The sequence below is a fragment of the Salmo salar genome, chromosome 03, assembly GCF_965601325.2.
Source record: "Salmo salar chromosome 03, fSalSal1, whole genome shotgun sequence".
NCBI classification, from domain to species: domain Eukaryota; kingdom Metazoa; phylum Chordata; class Actinopteri; order Salmoniformes; family Salmonidae; genus Salmo; species Salmo salar.
The window spans coordinates 68,398,587-68,415,730 of record NC_138293.1 but is presented as its reverse complement, the minus strand read 5'-3'; the positions used below and the strand labels follow the sequence as shown (position 1 = coordinate 68,415,730).

Genomic DNA, 17,144 nt, shown 5'->3' with positions numbered 1-17,144 from the left:
AAGTGTGACTTGTTATTTTTTTGTACAACAGATGGAAATTATAACTAAGGCATAGGCATGTCATTCTAATGTCAGACTATGTATACACCCTTATCTCCAAAGATAAATACTAAAAAAAGATAACAGCCACCATAATTGTGAATCATAAAATGTTATTAGTGCTCTTTCAAGGCTCACATAGAAATGAGGGTAAACTATAGCCACAGTGTCTTGTCTAACAGAAAATGCTCTGAACTGTGACCAATGGAAAACCTAGCATTTTAACTAAAACAACCCAAAACAGTAAGAATGAAGGATATAAAAATGCATAGAAATTGCCTAAATATGGAGAAATGCTAAACATAACAGGCAGACATGAAACAAATACGAATAATGGTTCAGTAACAATCAAATGATCATCAGAACTTAAACAAATACATTAAAATGTATTTCAATTCCATTGACAGTGTGTTACAGTGTCTCTCAGACAATAGAAAAGTTTCAAATAGTTTCAAAAACCTTACAGTAATTTGCTCATACCATCATGGTGAGTTACAATTTGCAAACAGGACTACAAATTGACACATGATAAAGCCTAATATGAGTTGTAGTCGGTTCGGCAGTATTTCGGAATGGAAGTTCAAGTTTTTAAGTGCATTTTTTTGACTACAAAACCCAAAACTTAAATTCAGTAACCTCAAAAATAATGGATACAAAAAAATCTAAACAAAATGATCAAATAAATATATATAAATAAAAGGCAAAAATACAAAGATGGTTGTGTACCTCGAGAAAATATTAATAGTGGCTTTTCCATTCACAGTAAAATATAAATCATTCTTCCAAGCTTTTTTTTGTCTCCCATTACGCCCATCTCTCCCTCCCTTCTTCTCGATTGCTCTCTCAATCAGACGTTTCCGATTCTGTACCTCTAAACCTTCATCAGTTATTTTCTCTCCAACCTCATTTTGATTTCACACCAATAGTAATGCTTCTCCTCAAAATGGTGTCGGATTTCTCATTCTATTTCCTCCACTACTCTGCTCTGTCCCCTAACCCACTTCCAGTACCTTCAGGTTGAACATATTCTCCTCCCTTACTTGCTTTTATGACTTATCAATCCAGTCTGTACCAACCACATCCTAGTTCACGGATGGCCAACTTGTGTCCTGAGGAGCCAGTCAGTGTATCTAGAGTTTTGTTCCAGCCCAGCTCTAGCACACCTGATTTAGACAGACTCTCCAGCACCAGTTGGCCATCCCTGCCTGCCCTAGCCAGACCCCTCAACTTCCCACCCTAGCCCTCCCTGTAGCCAAGTGTAGATAAACAGGCCAGCGCTGAAGCCTAGCTCTCGTCTAGCTGGCTGATGATCTGGCCAGACCAGGTCTCATGCTTCGTCCCTGGGTTCAGATGAACGATCTTCACCTCCACGGCCTGGATCTTCAGGTTTTTGGGTGGGATCCGGGAGACTTTGTATGTGACCTCATCTCCTTCTACTGGGACATACTCGCCCTCGATACTGAAATAGATTGAATTAATGATTTAGATGTTCATTTACTGCACAATATGAATATGCAGTCAGTTCCTGCTCTGAACCTTGCCATATTTTATCTGACACTGAACACTGATGTTACATTGCTGCTCTAAGATAGAAAGCTGTGAACAGAATATTAAAAAACAGGGCATTCTGTTCATTTTAGCAATTTGCCAAGCTAAAGAAGGCTGCTGTAGTGATGAAGGCCACTCACTCCGAGATGTGAACAAAGATGTCATCTCCGCCATTGGTGGGGCGGATGAAGCCATGACCTTGTGACCTGCAGAAGCTCTTGCACACGCCCTTAAAAGCTGGCCCTGTGGTGGCCCGCACCGTGCTGATTCGAGACAGGTGAGAGAGCAACATGTCCACTCTCAACAAAACATTTCATCAACACACCATATCCCTTCTGCTACTGCTTGTGGAAATAAGTTATTCTCTAAGAAGTTAAGGAATGTATATATATGAATGTCATAAAAGTGAAGGATAATAAACATGCACTATCAAACCAATTGTAATACAGAAACGCATTCATGAGCAGCATATCTAGTTGCTTACGCTGAATAGGTGCGGTTGCGTTTGGTGGGCAGTGGGCTGGGCAGTGACCGGGGCTGGGGTGGCACTCCTCTTTCCCACACACGGCTGCCCTCCCTCAAGAAGGGGAAGGAGAGGGAAAGGGGTGCAGCCCGGGGGGAGCGCAGAGGGGCCTCTGAGGGGGACGTCAGGCTGGGGTCTGCCATGGCTGAGGCACGGGCCAGGTCGCTCTTCCTACCACTCTTCTGGTTCTTCACCACCCGGCCTGATGCTGACACTCCAGTTATGTGTTTGTCTGCTCACTGTCGCTGCTTTAATATATCTTGCTATTGAGTACACAGGTCAGTTTGTTTCAGAAAGTTTCTTAAGGGGCCTGCTGTGAAGAAAGACAGAGAAGAAAACAAACAAAAGTAAAAGGTGAAAGTTGAACCAGAAGGAACAACTGAAACAAAGACAGATTTCATTAAGTTTATCCCGACTGCAGAGAACATTATGCATCATTCATAACAGCTTCATATTAAGATGGATGTTTGGATTTACATTACTGGACACTTATGGAGCCATTTAGTCAGACTACCCTGGTTAAGAGTATCAGCCTAGAGGCAATGTTTTACCAAAAATGACACTGGCAGCCTTTCACTTCATTACAGACAATTTTTACTTTCAAATCCCATACATTTCAACTGCAAACCATTCCTAAGTCTGCCCACAAACAATAACAGGCTCAACTTAGATATATGACTGTTGTTTACATTATGTATCAAGTCCTTCAAGCTCAAGAAGAGCACAGCTTTAGGAATAGCTGCAACAAAAGCAGTTAAATAATGGTTAAATAAAAATAAATAAAAAAGCAGCCATTGTGTGCCAAGACATGGTGGCGCATATTGATGGCATGTGCACACAATAAGATAGGACACAGCACACATTCTAAGGCCAAGATGGCTTTGCATGGTTTAAGATTGTTACATTCTTTCTCTCTGCCTGCATCAAGGTTACAGTAAATCAGAGTTCTCTGACAACTCGCATGTTGAAGACGCCGTCGACAGAGCTGCTGGCAAAACGCTAGCCGTGTGTTTCTGACGTCAGCATGCAATACTGGAAAGCGTTGGATAATGACTGCAAACCAAAACATTAGGGCTGCTACATTGTAACACCAACATGGTCAAATTGGAAAAGTAGATGATCCTTTCACGCGAATGCAAATTGACTGTTTAAAGAACGATAGGAATCCGTTTGTATAAAGTAAAAATGAAAAACGAGTAACATTGAAGTCTATCTCTCTGGAAATAGTCAGTTGACTCGGCTCAATGTGTCTAAATATCGCAAGAAAAATCCCTCTACGTGAGACATTCATAACATTGTATGATTCGTCATGTTGCGGAGGCGTGCATTTCGGGCAAAGTGAATGACCAGTTTGCATTGCCAAATTATTCTGTAATAAACACGCATATCATCCGACTTTTTCTAATTTCCAGAACATTCGAAAAATCGGAGCGCGCAAACAGAGACTGTATAGGGATGAGAGGATGAGTAGCCTCGTCAAAGGTATTCTATACCCAACAGTTGTCATTATCATACATTTCCTTTAGCCTATACTTTGGTCAAAAAGGCGGTCACACGTTAATGAATAGGTGACACAGATTTTCTACAATCCAAACAATAGCTGGCATACCCATACTTGAATATTTGTACAATAATAAAAAAAAAAAAAAAACATGGGCCTACTTACTGCATTGCTAGAGTCCGTTTGTCGGTAGAGGACGGGTGTGTGCCTTGTCAGTTACTATTATATAACATTAATTAAATAAATAACCAGTAAATACGCGTAGTCGCGGAATACCCTGATCTGCGGTGTTGTTGAGGCTGCGCAGCTGCCGCTGGCTGAGGTTACACCGTAGTTGAGAAAATGGGCGTGATGTTTGTTGTGATGCGTGTTTGCCGACAAATTTGCAGGCATAACAAGACTGCCATGCTCATACGCGTCAAATCAGTTACTACATTAAACAATTAGGTATTCGTATTGTAAACCATACTGATGTATCCTTCATGTAATGGTGTAAGTAAAAATAACCAAAATCAAGATCATAATATGATACATTCATTTGGCCTGGACGAAACGGGCTTCTATGGTTTATCAAAAATGTTGTTAGGCGCTTCAGAGGACCAACTTCACACCCACTAAAATACTCAAATTACAGTGCGGTGTAGTGCTTGTGGGTTCATGACAGCCCTTCCCAAGGACTGTACTTTTTTAACGATATTTTTGGGATACATGCCCTATACACAATTATAAACTGGGTGGTTCGAGCCCTGAATGCTGATTGGCTGAAAGCAGTGGTTTATCAGACCATATACCACAGGTATGACAAAATATGCATTTGTATTGCTCTAATTACATTGGTAACCAGTTTATAACATCAGTAAGAAACCTCAGGGGTTTGTGATATATGGCCAATATACCATGGCTAAGGGCTGTGTCCAGGCACTCTGCGATGCGTCGTGCCTAAGAACAGCCCTTAGCCTTATTGCTTAAATAACCCAACTCAAAATCATGCAAACAAAAATGATCACTGATGAAACATCATACTGGTCACAAAGACAACACACATTTGTATATTTATGCACACTCACTCCATTATTTGTTCAACTGAACACTCACAGACTTACATGGTGACACTAAATAGGCCAATTGGGGGCCTTTAGTCAGTCTTTCTTACAGTCATGTGCACCAGGTGTAACTGCTGGTACATTAACAGTTATGCTGGTAGTATTTACAATATACAGGGGGAAGTGGATCTACACCTTTGCAAGTGAGACAGTTCTCCATGTCCCCGGCCTATGTGCTCTATTAGAAATCCTTGCTACTGGTCCCTTGTCCTTGGGTCTGCCATTATGAAGGCAGATAGGGCAGTTCCTATTATGGGAATCCTGGCTCCTCTACTTGAGCCCACAGTTCTGTGTCTATTAGCCTTGTGGACACTTCACAGGAGGCATGTTTCTCCAGTGTTAAAGTCACAACCTGGGAGGAGTGACTGAGAAGAGTCCAAAAAGAAGGTGCATGTCCAGCAGCTGGGAAGAATACTTGACATCTGTCTCCCGTTTTCTATACTGTAATGGTCTCTCCTTTCGCTAGCTGTTCCACCAGGACAGGAGGCCCAAGCCTGGCTCGCTAATGGTACCCTGATACACAAGAAAGGCAGGGAGGGAAGGGGTGGAATTAATTACGGCCATTATTAGAAAAAAAACTGACTTATAGTAATGGAAAAAGACCTTGAAATAGTCATTTGTAATGAGGATGTATGATGTAAAACCAAAAGTACACCTATGTGACGGACATCACTGTGCTGCTAACAGTTTTGCCTTCTCGAACGAGTGGTCCTTTGCTTCGCAAGCACAAGTGACTGCCCTGCTTGACAAAGTACTAACCAGTTGCACTACCCAAAAGGTACCAATTCAGCAGCACCATCACCATAGACTTAGATATACAGCTCCAGTGCCCCAAAGCTTGTTTTAGCATGGGCAGCGTCATTGAGGACTTTCAAAATGTTGAAGTAGTTAACTGGGTGGGACTTCCTATGGGTTAAGGAAAGATCACATAATTCCATCCAGGTCATCAGGAGAATTCGGCCAATGAATTATACTCCTGATCAAACATTCCATACTTGCTCACTGGACGTTTTGAGTGAGCTTACCAGTACCATTCAACTCAGTCACATAAACTGTATATGGATACTTTAAATTATTCAATTCTCAACAATAGTAAAAATAAGTCTGTTATATCAGTGAGGGCCTTCTTACTAGCAGTGTGTAAGGGGCCTCTTTCTTCTGGCCACCCTCCTCTGCTCCTGGAGCTGCAGGGGTGTTGGTTGCTGCAGCAGAAGGGCCTGTGGGCGACGTGTCCAAGAAGACTTCATCTGTGACCCGGAAGCGGATGTCCTCACCTTGGTCCATGTAGAGGTCATGGGCCCCTTCGTCCGTCTCATACTCCCACACCCACACCTGCTCTGCTTCGTCGCTGAGGCAGCAGTCAAGGAGCGCTTGCTAGATTGCTTTATTTTCAGTAGCTTTTACAGGTAAACTAAAATGTCTATCAGATAGCTATCAACATGAGGATTTGAATTAACATGTACATAATTGTATTCCAGAGCCATCTACTGCAACTCAGCTTTAAGCAACAAATTGTCAAATATGCACATTGGTAAGAAATACACAAACACACATCACTGGGCAGGATACAATTTTGCAGGCTGCTGTAGGGACTCTGGGGGAATGACGATATCATCAAAGAATCCTAGGCTGACTGTGAAACAAAATATGGCATTGTGAACAAATCTATACAGACAGACTGCCACATCAATTTTATACTTCATACTGAGACATTCTCCCTGTTGATCCACTTTATACATTGAGAGAGAGACAGGGTCGGTAGAAATCACACTGCAGTGTGTACAGACTTCTCTGGGGCTGTGACGGCGGTGTATAAAAAGCATCTGACCCAAATTAGGGTATCAGCAAATCACAGCATGTTCAAGTGTTCTTATTTTCACACGATGATGCCTATTAGTCCAGAATAGACATAGGTACAGTTGAAGTCGGAAGTTTACAAACACTTAGGTTGGAGTCATTAAAACTCATTTTACAACCACTCCGCAAATTTCTTTCGAACAAACTATAGTTTTGGCAAGTGGGTTAGGACATCTACTTTGTGCATGACAAGTAATTTTTCCAACAATTGTTTACAGACAGATTATTTGACTTATAATTCACTGTATCACAATTACAGTGGGTCAGAAGTTTACATACATTAAGTTGACTGTGCCTTTAAACAGCTTGGAAAATTCCAGAAAGTGATGTCATGGCTTTAGAAGCTTCTGATAGGCTAATTGACATCATTTGAGTCAATTGGAGGTGTACCTGTGGATGTATTTTAAGGCCTACCTTCAAACTCAGTGCCTCTTTGCTTGACATCATGGGAAAATCAAAAGAAATCAGCCAAGACCTCAGAAAATAAATTGTAGACCTCCACAAGTCTGGTTCAGCCTTGGGAGCAATTTCCAAACGCCTGAAGGTACCACATTCATCTGTTCAAACAATAGTACTAAAGTATAAACCCCATGGAATCCCGCAGCTGTCATACCGCTCAGGAAGGAGACGCGTTCTGTCTCCTAGAGATTAACGTACTTTGGTGCGAAAAGTGCAAATCAATCCCAGAACAACAGCAAAGGACCTTGTGAAGATGCTGGAGGAAACAGGTACAAAAGTGTCTATAGTAGAGGTCGACCGATTATGATTTTTCAATGCCGATACCGATTATTAGAGGACCCAAAAAAGCCGATACCAATTAAAATCGGCCAATTTTTTTTTCATTCATTTGTAATAATGACAATTACAACAATACTGAATGAACACTTATCTTAACTTAATATAATACATCAATAAAATCCATTTAGCCTCAAATAAATAATGAAACATGTTCAATTTGGTTTAAATAATGCAAAAACAAAGTGTTGGAGAAGTAAAAGTGCAATATGTGCCATGTAAGAACGCTAACGTTTAAGTTCCTTGCTCAGAACATGAGAACATATGAAAGCTGGTGGTTCCTTTTAACATGAGTCTTCAATATTCCCAGGTAAGAAGTTTTAGGTTGTAGTTATTATAGGACTATTTCTCTCTATACAATTTGTATTTCATATACCTTTGACTATTGGATGTTCTTATAGGCACTTTAGTATTGCCAGTGTAACAGTATAGCTTCCGTCCCTCTCCTCGCTCCTACCTGGGCTCGAACCAGGAACACATCGACAACAGCCACCCTCGAAGCAGCGTTACCCATGTAGAGCAAGGGGAACAACTACTCCAAGTCTCAGAGCGAGTGATGTTTGAAACGCTATTAGCGCGCACCCGCTAACTAGCTACCCATTTCACATCGGTTACACCAGCCTAATCTTGGGAGTTCATAGGCTTGAAGTCATAAACAGCGCAATGCTTGAAGCACAGCGAAGAGCTGCTGGCAAAACGCACGAAAGTGCTGGTTGAATGAATGCTTACGAGCCTGCTGGTGCCTACCACCGCTCAGTCAGACTGCTCTATCAAATCATAGACTTAACATAATAACACACAGAAATACGAGCCTTAGGTCATTAATGTGGTCGAATCCGGAAACTATCATCTCGAAAACAAAACGTTTTTCCTTTCAGTGAAATACGGAACCGTTCTGTATTTTATCTAACGGGTGGCATCCCTAAGTCTAAATATTCCTATTCCTGTTACAATGCACAACCTTCAATGTTATGTCATAATTACGTAAAATTCTGGCTAATTAGTTTGCAACGAGCCAGGCGGCCCAAACTGTTGCATATACCCCTGACTCTGCGTGCAAATAACGCAAGAGAAATTACAATTTCACCTGGTTAATATTGCCTGCTAACCTGGATTTATTTTATCTAAATATGCAGGTTTAAAAATATATACTTCTGTGTATTGATTTTAAGAAAGGAATGGATGTTTATGGTTAGGTACAGTCGTGCAACAATTGTGCTTTTTTCCCGCAAATGCCCCTTTTTAAAATCAGCCCCCGTTTGGCGAAGTCGGCTGTCTTTGTTAGGAAGAAATAGTCTTCACAGTTCGCAACGAGCCAGGCGGCCCAAACGGCTGCATATACCCTGACTCTGTTGCAAGAGAAGTGACACATTTTCCCTAGTTAAAAGAAATTCATGTTAGCATGCAATATTAACTAAATATGCAGGTTTCAAAATATATACTTGTGTATTGATTTTAAGAAAGGCATTGATGTTTATTGTTGGAGCAACGTGTACCTAAGCGATTATATGCAACGCAGGACAGGCTAGATAAACTAGTAATATCATCAACCATGTGTAGTTAACTAGTGATTATGATTGATTGATTTTTATAAGATAAGTTTAATGCTTGCTAGCATCTTACCTTGGCTTCTTACTGCATTCCGTAACAGGCAGGCTCCTCGTGGAGTGCAATGTAAAGCAGGTGGTTAGAGCGTTGGACTAGTTAACCCTAAGGTTGCAAGATTGAATCCCCGAGCTAACAAAGTAAAAATCTGTTGTTCTGCCCCTTAACCTGTTGGGGGTAGGGGGCAGTATTTACACGTCCGGATAAAAAAAACGTACCCGATTTTAAACTGGTTACTACTCTTACCCAGAAACGAGAATATGCATATAATTATTGGCTTTGGATAGAAAACACCCTAAAGTTTCTAAAACTGTTTGAATGGTGTCTGTGAGTATAACAGAACTCATATGGCAGGCAAAAACATGAGAAGATTCCTTACAGGAAGTGGCCTGTCTGACCATTCCTTGAGCATCTTGCCTCTGTTTATTGAAGACTGAGGATCTTTGCTGTAACGTGACACTTCCTACGGCTCCCATAGGCTCTCAGAAGGCGGGAAAAAGCTGAATGATAGAGGCAGCCCCAGGCTGAAACACATTTGCGCTTTTGGCAAGTGGCCGATCAGAGGACAATGGGCTTAGGCGCGTGCACGAGTCGACCCCATTCTTTATTTTCTTTCGTCTTTTTACCTAAACGCAGATTCCCGGTCGGAATATTATCGCTTTTTTACGAGAAAAATGGCATAAAAATTGATTTTAAACAGCGGTTGACATGCTTCGAAGTACGGTAATGGAATATTTCAATTTTTTTTGTCACGAAATGCGTCGTGCTCGTCACCCTTCTTTACCCTTTCGGATAGTGTCTTGAACGCACAAACAAAACGCCGCTGTTTGGATATAACTATGGATTATTTGGGACCAAACCAACATTTGTTATTGAAGTAGAAGTCCTGGGAGTGCATTCTGACGAAGAACACCAAAGGTAATAACATTTTTCTTATAGTAAATCTGACGTTGATGAGTGCTAAACTTGCTGGGTGTCGAAATAGCTAGCCCTGTGATGCCGGGCTATCTACTTAGAATATTGCAAAATGTGCTTTCACCGAAAAGCTATTTTAACCTCTTACATCTAGATGTTCCGCTAGCGGAACACCTGCTCCAATATCCAATAATAGGCATGGCGCAAATTACAAATTCCTCAAAAATACAAAAACTTCAATTTTTCAAACATATGACTATTTCACAGCATTTTAAAGACAAGACTCTCCTTTATCTAACCACACTGTCCGATTTCAAAAAGGCTTTACAGCGAAAGCAAAACATTAGATTATGTCAGCAGAGTACCCAGACAGAAATAATCAGACACCCATTTTTCAAGCTAGCATATAATGTCACAAAAAACAAAACCACAGCTAAATGCAGCACTAACCTTTGATGATCTTCATCAGATGACAACCCTAGGACATTATGTTATACAATACATGCATGTTTTGTTCAATCAAGTTCATATTTATATCAAAAAACAGCTTTTTACATTAGCATGTGACGTTCAGAACTAGCATTCCCACCGAACACTTCCGGTGAATTTACTAAATTACTCACGATAAACGTTCACAAAAAACATAATTATTTTAAGAATTATAGATAGAGAACTTCTTTGTGCAATCGAGGTGTCCGATTTTAAAATAGCTTTTCGGTGAAAGCACATTTTGCAATATTCACGGGCTAGCTATTTAGACACCCACCAAGTTTAGCCCTCACCAAAGTCAGATTTACTATAAGAAAAATGTTATTACCTTTGCTGTTCTTCATCAGAATGCACTCCCAGGACTGCTACTTCAATAACAAATGTTGGTTTGGTTCAAAATAATCCATAGTTATATCCAAATAGCGGCGTTTTGTTCGTGCGTTCAAGACACTATCCGAAGTGTAAATAAGGGTCACGCGCTTGACGCATTTCGTGACAAAAAAAATTCTAAATATTCCATTACCGTACTTCGAAGCATGTCAACCGCTGTTTAAAATCAATTTTTATGCCATTTTTCTCGTAAAAAAGCGATAATATTCCGACCGGGAGCGGTGGTTTTCGTTCAAAGATAAAACATGGAGTCCACTCGTGCACGCGCCTGAGTCTCACAGTACTGTAACCCGCCACTATCCAAACGCGCTACTTTTTTTCAGCCAGAGCCTGCAAAGCCACGATTCAGCTTTTTGCCGCCTTCTGAGAGCCCATGGGAGCCGTAGGAAGTGTCACGTAACAGTAGAGATCCCCTGTAATGGATAGAGATAATCAAGAAGGCCAAGAAATTGTCAGACAGGGCACTTCCTGCATGGAATCTTCTCAGGTTTTGGCCAGCCAAATGAGTTCTGTTATACTCACAGACACCATTCAAACAGTTTTAGAAACTTTGGAGTGTTTTCTATCCAAAGCTAATAATTATATGCATATTCTAGTTTCTGGGCAGGAGTAATATACAGATTAAATTGGGTACGTTTTTTATCCGGCCGTGAAAATACTGCCCCCTAGCCATAACAGGTTAAAATCGGACATATCGAGTGCGTAGAGGAGTTCTGTATCTATAATTCTTAAAATAATTATGCTTTTTGTGAACGTTTATCGTGAGTAATTTAATACATTTTTAGTAAATTCACCGGAAGTTTGCGGGGGGTATGCTAGTTCTGAACGTCACATGCTAATGTAAAAAGCTGGTTTTTGATATAAATATGAACTTGATTGAACAAAACATGCATGTATTGTATAACATAAGGTCCTAGGTGTGTCATCTGATGAAGATCATCAGAGGTTAGTGCTGCATTTAGCTGTCTTCTGGGTTTTTGTGACATTATATGCTAGCTTGAAAAATGGGTGTCTGATTATTTATGGCTGGGTACTCTGCTGACATAATCTAATGTTTTGCTTTCGTTGTAAAGCCTTTTTGAAATCGGACAGTGTGGTTAGATTAACGAGAGTCTTGTCTTTAAAATGGTGTAAAATAGTAATATGTTTGAGAAATTGAAGTAATAGCATTTCTAAGGTATTTGAATAACACGCCACTGGATTCCACTGGCTGTTACGTAGGTGGGACGATTTCGTCCTGCCGACCCTAGAGAGGTTAACAAGGCAGTTAACCCACTGTTCCTAGTCCGTCATTGAAAATAAGAATGTGTTCTTAACTGACTTGCCTAGTTAAATAAAGGTGTAAAATATATATATAAAATTCTATTTTTATTATTTTTTTAAATCGGCGTCCAAAAATACCCTCAGCCATTCCGATTAATCGGTCGACCTCTAATCTATAGCCACAGTAAAACGAGTCCTATATCGACACAACTTGAAAGGCCACTCAGCAAGGAAGAAGCCACTGCTCCAAAACCGTCATAAAAATGCCAGGCTATGGTTTGCAACTGCACATGGGGACAAAGACCGTACTTTTTGGAGAAATGTCCTCTGGTCTGATGAAACAAAAATAGAACTGTTTGGCCATAATGACCATCATTATGTTTGGAGGGAAAAGGGGGAAGCTTGCAAGCTGAAGAACACCATCCCAACCGTGAAGCACGGGGGTGGCAGCATCATGTTGTGGGGGTGCTTTGATGCAGGAGGGACTGGTGCACTTCACAAAATAGATGGCATCATGAGGACGGAAAATTATGTGGATATATTGAAGCAACATCTCAAGACATCAGTCAGGAAGTTAAAGCTTGGTCGCAAATGGGTCTTCCAAATGGACAATGACCCCAAGCATACTTCCAAAGTTATTGCAAAATGGCTTAAGGACAACAATGTCAAGGTATTAATTGAGTGTACGTAAACTTCTGACCCACTGGGAATGTGATGAAAGAAATAAAAGCTGAAATAAATCATTCTCTGTACTATTATTCTGACATTTCACATTCTTATAATAAAGTGGTGATCCTAATTGACCTTAGACAGGGAATTTTCACTAGGATTAAATGTCAGGAATTGAGAAAAATCATTTAAATGTATTTCGATAAGGTGTATGTAAACTTCCGACTTCAACTGTATATGCGTTATGGACAATGCTGTTGCACAGAGTCATATAGGCTACTAGGACTTAACATTCAGATGGGTGGGGAGAAAACTGGAAGGTGGGGGGAAAGATGAGGTGTTTCTCTCACCATGTACTCCTTCTTGACTGCAGTATTTGATCTTTCCAACAAGAATCTCATCCAAGAAAGGGTGGAACACAACATACCTGAAGTGGACTAACAGAGTTGGGAAAAGACAAGGTCACATCAAAATGGACAGTCAGTCCTAAGAGAAAGTCCCTGCCCAGAAACATCTCCTATGCCGTGACCTCCAGGCACTTGTTGATCTGATAGTAATATGGTGCAATACGGTGAATGTTACACCAAACCTATCAACGGGCAAGGTGGGGCTACTTCTATAACATACGGAATGCCTTTTGGGTCTTTGCGTGTCAAAAAAGATACGCGTCAAATAAGCTTTTCATTTGACGTGTCAAATAGCAAAATTCTATTCTAGAATGTTGTGTGAACTAAATTTGAATGCGCAAGCTTGAGCGCCACCACTATAGTCAGTAGCACGGTCAACACTGAGGAAAAAAAAAAAGTCTGCAAACAATCACACACGTCGGCCACAATGTGTTTACAATACCGCTTTGGTAATAAGCCATTATTTGTTCGACTGAATTGGAAAACGTCAGTGTGAGCATTTGAAATAAGATCAGGATTAAACGAGCAGGATCAAGAATGTTAGCTAGGTAGTCCAACATTCTCCCAGACTTCAACCATCCCAAAGGCAGGGGAGAAAGGATGGTGAACCTGCTGCTTCTGACACCTAGCTAGTAACCGATTATGTTGCTTGATCGAATCCCCAAGCTGACGAGGTAAAAATCTGTCATTCTGCCCCTGAACAAGGCAGTTAACCCACTGTTCCTAGGCCGTCATTGTAAATAAGAATTCTTAACTGACTTGTCTAGTTAAATAAAAAGGTAAAATAAAAAAATATAAATAAAATAAAAACGGCACTGGTCCAATGAATGTGATTATTTTTGACCGCTCCACATGGAATTATTAAGTTGTCTTAACCTGTATTTTTTATACCTTAGATAAGACAACGTAATAATTCCATACGGAGCGTTCGAAAATAAACACGTTCATTGGACCAGTGCCGTTTTTATTACATTTTTATTATTTTGCTGCGTTTTGACCACGATTATTGCATGAATATTGATTTGCAGGTAACAAGTGAATACATTTGTGGGCTCAATCCTAAAACAATGTATTCACTTGTTACCTGCAAATCAATATTCATATGAAACATGTAGGCCTATCAGCGACATTAAGCAGGTTCCCATCCAACCATTTCATGCAGATGAATTACACAAAAAAAAATTAACTCACAGCAGGCCTGATGGAAACAGCACATTTGAGGGCAAAATGTCAACAACACAAAATACACTAGACATGGGTGGATAATTTTTTTTGCCTGTGAAATATTATGCAATAATCGTGGTCGAAACGCTGCAACTATTGATATAATAACCATCTTGTCAAGGTTAACTTGGAGTCACGCAATGATATGTTACGTTGTAGCCTACTACCACCATGCCATGGAAAAGCATGTAGAGTTTATAGGCAGATTAAATAAATGGTGGTTAAAGGCCCAGTGCAGTCAAAAAACTGCGGTTTCCCTGTGTTTTATATATATTTACACACTAAGGTTGGAATAATGCTGAAATTGAAAATAATGATAATGCCCTTTTATTGTAAGTGCTGTTTGAAAAGACAACCTGAAATTTCAGCCTGTTTTGGAGAGATGGAGTTTTGGCCTGCTTGGTGAAATGATTTGATATTAAGATACAAATGGCTGTACTGGCCCTTTAAGTACACTTTTAAGCTTGCAAATGTCCAATAAATATTGAGGGTATTATTTGATTGCTAGTGACATGATCGGTGTTTGGCTTTATCAAATAAAGTATCTTGCGCTTTATCCACATCTCATCATATAACCTACTCTGTCAACTTTATAAGTGAACTGTTGTCTAGAGAGCATGCGCCAAAACCAGATTGAGCATGTTTGCTATTTATTGTAACAGTTTGTGACAAAACCATTGGTCGAGTTGAAAATGCAATGGAAACATCGAACTTCCATTTTTTTTATTCGGGACAAAGAAATGTAAGCACAAAAGGGCTTTTTATGTGCACTGTCAGCACACAGCGTTTTATCTGCAACAAGTCCGTTTGATGGAAATATAATATTTTTATGCCGATTTTTAAATATTCACATGAAAATCTGTCGCAAATTGTAATTTCCTTACCTTTGGTGTGGGAAGCTCCATCGCCAGGGAATATGTAGGAATCCTCCAGTTTTGTGATGTCATACAAACAGATACAGAGGCCAACCTGGTAAACCACCTGTGGAGATGCAGGTAAAGAACAGCCAAACATACAAAAGCAGATAAGTTAACAAGACTATAAGTTAACAAGACTATAATGTCACAATTGTGTTAGGCTAAACCAAGCAAACATTAAAAGATTAACTCAGTTGACAATATACAGAACCCCTGTACTACCACTGATGAATAGGGGGAGTTGGTCACAGTATCTTCGGTACTGCATCCTCTCACCTTATTGGCTAATTTCTTGTTGAGTTCTTCGGCTATGGCTTCATTGAACTGCCGCTGGAAATTCCATGGGGGGATTCTGACAGTGTCAACCATCTCCACTGCCACGAACATGATTCTGGTCCGAGGAAAAACAAGAAACAATATACAGTAGCTATGAAATCACAGAAAAATACCTTTCAGACAGGGTGGTATGACAGTAAGTCTGCCATATGTTAAAGTGCTATCGCACAGGTACATTTACCAGCTAGCTACCTTATATTCAATTCCATTGTTACAGTGTAATGAAACAATGTAGCTAGTAACGTATAACAATTTCACCAAGAAACATGTCATCTCCCTAGTTAGCTAACACAGCATCACTGTCCTGAAACTGTTAACGTTACCTACCTTTCCCTTCAATCCTTTAAACTACTCAAATTATTTAAATTCTGACAATGTATCTTCAACTGCAAGGATAAACATCGTATTAGTTTGAATAAATACTGGTATCATAGATAAATTGACACCAAAATCCCCATCTTCGTGTCGCTAGCTTCATAAAATCATTTTTTCACACGTGTTATTGATTTACTACATTAGCATGACCGTTTACGGCAGGTCGCAATCTTAAAGGCACAAAACACTTTTTTTTGCCGAAATTTTATTTTAGTATTTTGTTCGTCAAAGGTCTTGGCTTCCTCCTCTGGTCTACTGATCTGAGAACTCATACATTTGTTCTCAACTGCCCAGTTCTTCAACATAGTGTAGAAAAGGACACACAGAAAGGAGGCCACTTAATACTATTGAGATACACATTTGTCCTTACGCTCAGTCATGCAGTTTCCTCTGTAAGTACCTGGGAAATACTTACAATTTCCCTTGAGGATTTACCCTGGTTGTTTAACCAAAAGACTCAGACTTGTCTGTTTTACATAACACTGGCTAACTGTGAACTTCAGCACCTTCTCACAAATCAACCATCTCGAACAACGCAGAGGTTGTTGATTCTGCTCGCCCCGTCTTTAGTGTCACATTCCTGAAGGAAACACAATTACACTGGAGCTTACATTAAACATAAAACACTGGCAACCCACTGGTGTGGGGGTAGAGGTCTTCATGGGTTCAACTGAACCCGAAATTTGGCTCTAGGTCTGGTTGTCATTGGGCCCATTCGGGTTCAATTGTTCTCGGATCCATTCGAGTGCGGGTCACCCTTTAAAAAAATGTGTTTGGGCATTCCGAGTGGTGCAGCGGTCTAAGGCATCGTCCGGCTGTATCACAGCCAGGCACAATTGGCCCAGCATCGTCCAGGGTTAGGAGAGGGTTTGGCCGGCCGGGATTTCCTTGTCCCATCGCACTCTAGCGACTCCTTGTGGCGGGTCGCCAGCTGAACGGTGTTTCTTCCGACACATTGGTGCGGCTGGCTTCCGAGTTAAGCGAGCAGTGTGTCAAGGAGAGGGGTTTGGCAAGGTCGTGTTTTGGAGGATGCATGGCTCTCGACCTTCGCCTCTCCCGAGTCTGTAGTGTAGTTGCAATGATGGGACAAGACTAACTACCAATTGGATTTCGCAAAATTGGGGAGAAAAAGGGGAAATTGGCCTTGGTCCAACTTTTAGGACCCGTGAAGATCTCTAGTGTGGGGGT

The 17,144-nt window shown here is 40.6% G+C and overlaps 2 protein-coding genes across 5 annotated transcripts; both read right to left on the bottom strand.

The window, feature by feature from the left end:
• Window positions 1-135: 135 nt before the first annotated feature.
• csdc2 (cold shock domain containing C2, RNA binding) lies at window positions 136-4,401 on the bottom strand. Of its 2 annotated transcripts, none has more exons than XM_014193142.3 (4): window positions 3,777-4,401; window positions 2,072-2,420; window positions 1,728-1,850; window positions 136-1,498 (listed from the first exon to the last, which is right to left on the bottom strand). In XM_014193142.3, the coding sequence occupies exons 2-4, from the start codon at window positions 2,251-2,253 to the stop codon at window positions 1,324-1,326; spliced, it is 480 nt and encodes a 159-aa protein (XP_014048617.1). In that variant the 5' UTR covers window positions 2,254-2,420; window positions 3,777-4,401; the 3' UTR covers window positions 136-1,323.
• A 236-nt stretch (window positions 4,402-4,637) lies between these two features.
• LOC106601238 (DNA-directed RNA polymerase III subunit RPC8) lies at window positions 4,638-16,847 on the bottom strand. Of its 3 annotated transcripts, none has more exons than XM_014193283.3 (7): window positions 16,568-16,847; window positions 15,522-15,636; window positions 15,213-15,309; window positions 13,048-13,134; window positions 6,284-6,347; window positions 5,846-6,062; window positions 4,638-5,227 (listed from the first exon to the last, which is right to left on the bottom strand). In XM_014193283.3, the coding sequence occupies exons 2-7, from the start codon at window positions 15,630-15,632 to the stop codon at window positions 5,177-5,179; spliced, it is 627 nt and encodes a 208-aa protein (XP_014048758.1). In that variant the 5' UTR covers window positions 15,633-15,636; window positions 16,568-16,847; the 3' UTR covers window positions 4,638-5,176. The 3 variants fall into 3 exon arrangements, with proteins under 3 accessions (XP_014048758.1, XP_014048757.1, XP_014048759.1); XM_014193282.3 differs by lacking the exon at window positions 16,568-16,847 and adding an exon at window positions 15,909-16,123; XM_014193284.3 differs by lacking the exons at window positions 13,048-13,134; window positions 16,568-16,847 and adding an exon at window positions 15,909-16,124.
• Between the last annotated feature and the right edge of the window lie 297 nt (window positions 16,848-17,144).

Coding starts and splice junctions, on each gene's coding strand:
- csdc2 (XM_014193142.3), bottom strand. CDS start 2,253: ATGGCAGACCCCAGCCTGACGTCCCCCTCAGAGGCCCCTCTGCGCTCC. Junction 1,851..2,071: donor CGCAACCGCACCTATTCAGC/GTAAGCAACTAG, acceptor GTCTCGAATCAG/CACGGTGCGGGCCACCACAG. Junction 1,499..1,727: donor ATCTTTGTTCACATCTCGGA/GTGAGTGGCCTT, acceptor AATCTATTTCAG/TATCGAGGGCGAGTATGTCC.
- LOC106601238 (XM_014193283.3), bottom strand. CDS start 15,632: ATGTTCGTGGCAGTGGAGATGGTTGACACTGTCAGAATCCCCCCATGG. Junction 15,310..15,521: donor ACAAGAAATTAGCCAATAAG/GTGAGAGGATGC, acceptor GCATCTCCACAG/GTGGTTTACCAGGTTGGCCT. Junction 13,135..15,212: donor TGGAGCTTCCCACACCAAAG/GTAAGGAAATTA, acceptor CAACTCTGTTAG/TCCACTTCAGGTATGTTGTG.